Source organism: Telmatherina bonti, assembly GCF_933228915.1.
Source record: "Telmatherina bonti genome assembly, chromosome: 22".
Lineage (NCBI taxonomy): Eukaryota > Metazoa > Chordata > Actinopteri > Atheriniformes > Telmatherinidae > Telmatherina > Telmatherina bonti.
The window spans coordinates 26,009,402-26,016,807 of record NC_136631.1 but is presented as its reverse complement, the minus strand read 5'-3'; the positions used below and the strand labels follow the sequence as shown (position 1 = coordinate 26,016,807).

Sequence of the window (7,406 nt, the reverse complement as noted above, 5' to 3'; positions counted from 1 at the left end):
AAAAATAAAAAAGCACAAAAGTAATACTATTTCCATTATAAATGCAATCAATCCACCGCAGTGCAAAGTAATAACTGTCAGAAAAACAGATTACTGCCGAGACCTATAGAGCCTGAGGAAAGGCTGAAGTGTTATTTAATCTTTTATGCTTTCGGCTTGTAAATCAATGCAACACTGTTGTAAACAAAGACCACATCCATGAGTTGGTTTTTTTTGTCAAAAAGAAAATGAAAGCAAAGGTAACACTTATGAACAACAGTAATCATTTATTGAGACATGGAAATCACACACTGATGTACTCTACCAGCCCCTTCCTGTTGTCTGTGAGGAAGTTCAGGTGCCACCTGCTGGCTGTTTGTTACTGCAAACTCCTGATCACATTCATTTATACATTTGTTTATTAAAAAAAAGAATAAATTTCTTTAAATAGATATATAAGTACAACCAAGAGTATTACTTTATTAGTTACAACTTACTACTAATGCACTTTTTTTTTTTAAAAAGACAGGTTCAGAGCTGAGTCCAAAACTCCGAAGCGGCTTGGTGTGGGATGTGTGAACATCGGTGGCGTCGTCTCCGCAGACCTCTCTGTGGTCCGATCCCGCGCTGCTGCAGTGTGTGTGTTCTGTCTGCTCAGTCTGTTTTACTCAGCCTGCTGCGCTGCTGCTTCTGGTACTCCTTCGAGTCCTCCCAAGGACGGGGACCACGGATGTTCTTCCACTCATCCAAATTAATTTCCTTTAGCTTCTGCAGAGGAAAAACAACAACACGCAGAAAAGAAGCAAGCTTTTAACTTCAGGATGCAATTAGTCCAATATTAAAGAACAAGATGTAAACGGCAAGTCTGCAAATGCACAGAATTTTTCAGTTCAACATAAACACATGCGTGCATCCGCTGCAAAACAAGATGTTATCTTTAATAAAGTTTTGGATTCTTCTTAGAGTTTACTTGATGTGACCTGATGGAGAAAATTCAGCCCATCTGCTGGATAAAACACATGAGAACCTCAGACGAAGCTGCTGGGGAGCTTAGAAACTTTAAAATATAATACCAATTATTCAATACATTTAAAAAACAACATATTTCCCTCCAATTCACCTCGAAGGTAGGTGATGCAGTTTTTGGAATAATGATTTCTCATACTGCAAGTTTCTTGATTCATTTCTCAACTTTTGAGTGGATCAGTCATCTTTTCTTCATACACACCAGTTCAAATGTTTGACACTGAAATAATGTAAAGCAAAGAAAACACAGTTTGGAAGCTGATATTATAGTGAACAACTGATGCCCAGAGAGAAAACCTGAGTTATGTGCAAACGCCGTTTACATGACCAACTTATTTGGTCTTTCTAATTAATTTAGACTTTTTTTTCTTTAATATACTGTGTGTTGCTATCTATTGCATTTTGTTTGACTTTTTGAAATATTGCCTTTATTTTAGAAACAATAGAAATACTGTTATTAGATTTGAATAGATTTAATATTATCTTACTGCATGACGTGAGCAGCGAGCTGAATTATCTCCTTTTGGAGTCCTGTTTCAATCTTTCAGAGAAGAGGCTTGAATACGCTGCACAATTAGCCTGGTCTGAAGTAGACTAGTTTGCCATATTAACTCAGGATTAATTTAAGATATGGGTGTCAAACTCAAACATACAGTGATCCAAAATTTAAAACTGGACAAACTCATGGGTCAGCATTGATATTTATTGAAAAAATCTTCCAGAAATGATCATAAACCTCATAGATGTGTGTTCAGCTGCTGTGTTTCTGCCCAGGCTCTGATTTAAAAATGCTTGTTTTTTTTACTCTGGGCTCATGAGCTCACAAACACTCCCTCTTCGAAGGGCTGGGCTTATTTTCCATCTCTGCTGGAGTAGCTTGAAGTTGCTATGACGACTGTTTACAGAAGGTCCTCTCCTGAGTGATGCACCAACCCACCAGCAGAGTGTTCTGGGGTTGGTAATATTGGCTGTATATGTGCTGTATAACACCGGCACTGGTGTTGTCTCGTGGGCCAAATATAATTACAATGTGGGCCATAATTGGCCCGCGAGCCAGACTTTGACACCTATAATTTAAGCCATATTGATAGAATGGAAGTCTCACTTGGATGAGCTAGACTCATCAAAATAAGCAAGACTTCCCCTTATTCCTGAATTATAGACTCTCTCTCTGATTATCTTGGATCTGCTGGTTTTATAGCTCGGCACTGTGCATGATGATGACAAGATTTCCGTGTAGACATAGTAAAAAAATAAATTATATGTAATCACTTGTTAAGTAAATGGTACCTGGGCAAGTTTCCCTCATTGAAGAGGCCACTATAAACACAATTTCTGGGATTCTCTAAAACTGAGGACTCTATAAAAACACTGCTTTTGTTGCAGACAAATAAAACACACCCCCTGTCATCATGCCTCTTCTTACCTCATACTCTTCCTCCAAAATGACCGACTGCTTTTGGGCATTCACTCTCACTTCCAGTGAAGGATCAAGCTAAAAAAAAAAGAACAAAGAAGAAACTCAACTTCCTGCTCATGCTGTCACAAATGAACAAAAGAAATGATAAAAGACAAAAGGACATTAAAACAGGAGAAGTGGAGTCACACTGTTTGTATGACTCGAGAGAATCACAGCTAGAGGCCTCTTTAGGTTGCAACTCCTCGACAAGTTCATTTCTTTCTGAAAAAGTAAGGAAGCTTCTTCCTACATATTATGCTACTGGGTTTAGGCTCGTATTTCAGCCTTAAGCAACGATCAGAGCTTTGGATTCAAAATGGATTTTTTTTAAAAAAACCAAAAATAGGACTAAAATTAATCCCATTTTGATGCATTACTTTTAATAAGTTCTAATATTTCACTGCAGTAATGCTGTGGTTATGTGGGTGACTGATGAGTTTCACAGTTCCACGACTGACCAGTAATTCGACCTACATCACCACAGCTAATAAATAATATACAATATTTTGCAGCTGTCGGACCAGGGAATTAATAGTCTGTAATTAATCTGATACCTACAGTGGAAAGTTTCAAAGTCTTACGGAATACACACAGCAAATGAGAAAATGTAAAAATCTGGGATAACCAGAAGTGAAGTAGGCTTAAATCTCTAACAGCAAGAGGCCAAAAGCCCTTAAGTTTGTCTCTGCCTTCAGGGTAAATTAAATCATTCAAGAGAAAACGAAATCACACACAGGACTTAAGGTCAGACAGTGGCTACAGTGAACTAAGTGAGCAAATATCTGCAGGAGCAAACTAATATAATCAGCTAAAAACAAGCCAAGTAAAAACAAGTGTGGATTTGCACGACAGTTTGGATATTCAGTGCATTAAAACTCACATGTGCACCAACACACTGAGCAGGGAAGAATTTTTTACTCCATAGGGTTTAAGAGGCTCTGTATGCCGCAGGGCCCATCAGACAAGAGGAAGTTGTGTGGGGAGGGGGTGATGCACAGACACAGTGCCAGGGGCACAATGTGCTCCTCCAGCACCATCATCCACTGTCAACTGCAGACTGACATGAACAATAACAAGCAAAGATGCCCATGCCATCTGGCTCCCACTCAGATGACTTGCAGCAGCGTTTGTCACAGTAAAATAGCGGAAAACAGCTACTTCCCCTCACAGCCAGACCATCGGATTGGAACGGCTGCTAAAAAAGTGGTCAGTTCCTGTCATTTCAATGAATTGTCTGTCATAATAAATTATTGGTGTTTGCCCTCAAGTGTTGCAATTGAACTGACTCCTTCTAAAAGAGTCTGAGGAGGGTTTTCATGCTGCATGTCTGCAGTGTCTTGATGATAAATTGACAAATTACATGATGGAAATTCATGGAAGATCCCTTCAGCAAACGAACACCTATGCAGAGGAGTTTTATACACAAAAGGTGCAATTTTACTTCAAAAACACCGGGAGGAGTATTCCCACACTGCTCACATATGGAGATTTTTCATTTCAGTTTATTTAAACATGTACAATTTGATCAAATATAATTTGATACCAACCCTCCTTTTGATCTTTTGGGCATCATATCTGATTTGTGTAAACTCCCGCAGGCCAAAAGATCCACCAATCACAAGCAACTGAAACAAAAAGCAGATTTGTACTGAAACAAAAAGCAGATTTGTGGTTAGTGAATTATATGCATTTGGCAGTGTGTGTGCCGTGACTGAGCTCAGTGTACAGGGAGTTTTGTCCCTCTTAAAGCGGACCACTTTAAAACTGTCACAACTTAAGAAAGCTGTAGGCAGATAAAATGATCCATGTGATACTATAAAAACTCATATCTGTGCAGCTCAGTCTCATCACCAAATACAATCACGATAACTAAACTTCTAATCCGTGTATAGGAACATATGTTCACTCATAGTCAACATCCACATGTATAACAAAAATGACAGCTTCAGTGTTAATTAAGGACAGTCTTATTAATATTAATAATAATAATAATAATAACAACAACTAAATTAAATGCTAAATGTGCGTGCTGCAGTAATCTCACCGGTTCATGTTAAACTGAGTGAGCAAATAGGATGTAAAGGCCAATTAATGGGATTCATTCATTTATTACAGAATGATTTGTGTGAAGAAAGCTACAGTATCATTTCCAATGATGTCCATGAATTATTATTACTTAAAGAATCGATGATGGTGCATTTCTGTCGATAAAATGTGAAATATTTATAAATTCTCAAATTCATTTGACAGTCAGCTGTTACTTACATCCACCGGCCCTCTTCAGGTGGAATTTGACCTCAGAAATAGAGTTTTTGCTTGCCAAAAACTGATTGAAGCTTATTTATTGCTTAATGAAACAAGCATTTTACTTTACATGGTTACAGTTCATATAAGAGCATCATATTATGCAGTTTTTGGGCCAACTATTTACTTATATCCACCCAGATAGCCTTTTAAGGTGAAATTAAGCCTTAAAATATTGAGTTTTTGCCTGCCAAAAATTGATTACAGCTCATTTATTGCTTAATAGGACAAATATTTTACTTTACATGGCTGCAGTTCATATAAGTTAGATAGTTCATTTTGTTTTCTTTGTATCAGCCACAATCAGTTTGTCCATTTCCAAAAACAATCAAGTAAACAAAAGCAAAATAGGCAGAAGCAATGCTTATATGCCTAATAATGTACACTTACAAGTAGAGTTACCTTAAATTATACAAATAACAAAAGCAGATGCATTACATACACAATGTGTGACTTTTATAAAGAAAAATCTTTTATGAAGTTGCATATATCTAAAAAATAATCTGATAAATCATCTTTTTAAATAGAAATAAAGAATTACAATTTTTTTTTTTTTTTTTTTTTACCTCATTACTAAGTTTATTCCACAGTTGAACCCCCCGAAAGGACTAGCATCACTGTTACACCCCTGTCCTGGATTTTGGAACAATAAATTTACAAATGTCTCTGAAATTATATTTAGTCTGCTGGAGCTTAAAGTAATTTTGGACACCTTCTGGAAGAACAATTTTTTTTAGCCTTAAACATAACTTCTCATAAGAGGATCAGATTATACTATTTTTGGCCATTTCGGTTTTTGGCAGACAAAAACTCTATCTTTAAGGCTTAATTCCACATTAAAAGAGGATGGGGGTGGATGTAAGTAAATAGTTGGCCTTTAAATCGTAAAGGCAAACAAGCATAAGGCAAAAGCATCACCAGAAGAGTGAAGAGCAACCATAGACTGTGTATAAGAGCAACACACGTGAACATTGTTCTTTTCCAGCACATCTCTACGTTTCACTTGTTGTTGATCAGTAAAAGCATTAACGTGGAGCAAAAGCGTAATTTCTCAGATAAAAATGGACATGATGACAGCTGTCACATCGGTTTTGTGGTGAGAGGAACAACCGCAGGTTGGAGACGCCGAGACAATATGATCCACACGGCTTTAACAGGCTGAGCGCTCCCGCGGCCGTTTAATCAATTTCTGTCAGACAGTCTCTTTATGACACAACACCTGTTAAACTATGCACTGTATGGTAAAATCATAACCTCCTTATAAGCTACATAACTCACTCTTGACATAAGCGTTTGGTATCTGCTAACCAGCTAGCAAGTGGAAACAAAACAACTCTTTGTTTCCGTGGACACAGGAAATTGTAATAACTACTTACAAGCATAGGGATTCCATATTTGACTGTTCTGTTTTTCTGTAGGGCTTTTAAATTAAACATGACTATTTCCTTGTGCTACACGTCCATTTCACAGACATGAACTGCAAGCAGGTCAGAGTGGGTCGTGCTCCGTGTTTCCTTCTTGGGTCCAACAAACAAAATTGTCCGTGTAGATTTGTGAAAACCAACAATAGTTCCCGTGGTTGTCCGTCCAATCGATATGCACTTTCCCCAGAAAGAAGTCCGTTTAAAATATTTATGCAAATAACAGTAAAATTGTATGCTTTTTTTCCCCCCAACAAAAGACCTCTGTTAAAAAAGTATTATAAGACCACTACTTTTGTACCTCTTAGACCACCCTAAGAGGTACAAAACTCCCGACAAAAGGAAAACGTCACGTAAAAAATTCCAACCAATGACAGTAGCCCTTATATGACATTCCAACCAATCAGATTAACACGTTTTCGACAGTTGAATAAAATACAACCACGTAAAATAAAACAGCGTAAACCATTGGTTGAAAACATTGGTTTAAGTGAGTCGCTCACGCTTATCGCAGAAGTGCAAAAGGTTGTGTTTTTTTTTTGTTGTTTTTTTTTTTTTTTGTGAGTCATGGTTTCTGAGAAATGACTGAGCTCATTTTGTAAAGACAAAATTGGTTAAATAGTTTCCAGACTCTTAAGCTTTGACGACTGTTAAATAAAACAAATAGTACGTTTTCTGCCATTAATTAAAGTGTGCACCTAAAAATTTGTATTTTAACCTATGAAATATATCATTTGTCATGAAAGCCATCTATGCTGTTAATTAAATGTCTATTTAAAAAAAAAAAAAAAAAAAAAAAAAAGCAATTATGTAGATTCCTACTAGCAGGGCTGTCATCTTCTCTGGAAATATGATTAGATTCTATTACAATTTTCTTGTGCAATATTTAATTTAATTCTACAATGCATCCTAATGTGTTGCACCTCAATTTTATTTATGACTGCACATTATGTTCACTGATGAAAAAAGTAGCAAACAGTCAAGATCATTATGAACTCCCTTTTAAATTAATTTTTCAGAATAACAATAACTGAGTGTATCTCAGTGCATGTTGGTCCGGCTGGGGTCCATACTGGGAATGTCTGCTGGGAACTTTATTGCCTGGAACATGGGATCCAGTCGGATGGAGAGATGCCCTCTGACAAGACCATTGGAGGACGAGATCATTATTTTGACAACTTCTTTGGTGAGATTGGAGTTCCAAAAATGCCCCCAGG

General features: G+C 37.1%; 1 protein-coding gene across 1 annotated transcript; it reads right to left on the bottom strand.

The window, feature by feature from the left end:
* Window positions 1-259: 259 nt before the first annotated feature.
* cox16 (cytochrome c oxidase assembly factor COX16) lies at window positions 260-6,283 on the bottom strand. Its single transcript, XM_079262462.1, has 4 exons — window positions 6,145-6,283; window positions 4,012-4,089; window positions 2,432-2,500; window positions 260-747 (listed from the first exon to the last, which is right to left on the bottom strand). Exons 1-4 carry the CDS (start codon window positions 6,202-6,204, stop codon window positions 634-636), a joined length of 321 nt encoding a protein of 106 aa, XP_079118588.1. The 5' UTR covers window positions 6,205-6,283; the 3' UTR covers window positions 260-633.
* Between the last annotated feature and the right edge of the window lie 1,123 nt (window positions 6,284-7,406).

What these genes read in the sequence shown, in the direction of transcription:
- cox16 (XM_079262462.1), bottom strand. Translation starts at nt 6,204, where the DNA reads ATGTTTAATTTAAAAGCCCTACAGAAAAACAGAACAGTCAAATATGGA. An exon ending in CCCAAAAGATCAAAAGGAGG is followed by an intron (nt 2,501 to 4,011) that starts GTTGGTATCAAA and finishes TTTTTTTTTTAG; the next exon opens with CTTGATCCTTCACTGGAAGT. An exon ending in TTTTGGAGGAAGAGTATGAG is followed by an intron (nt 748 to 2,431) that starts GTAAGAAGAGGC and finishes TTTCCTCTGCAG; the next exon opens with AAGCTAAAGGAAATTAATTT.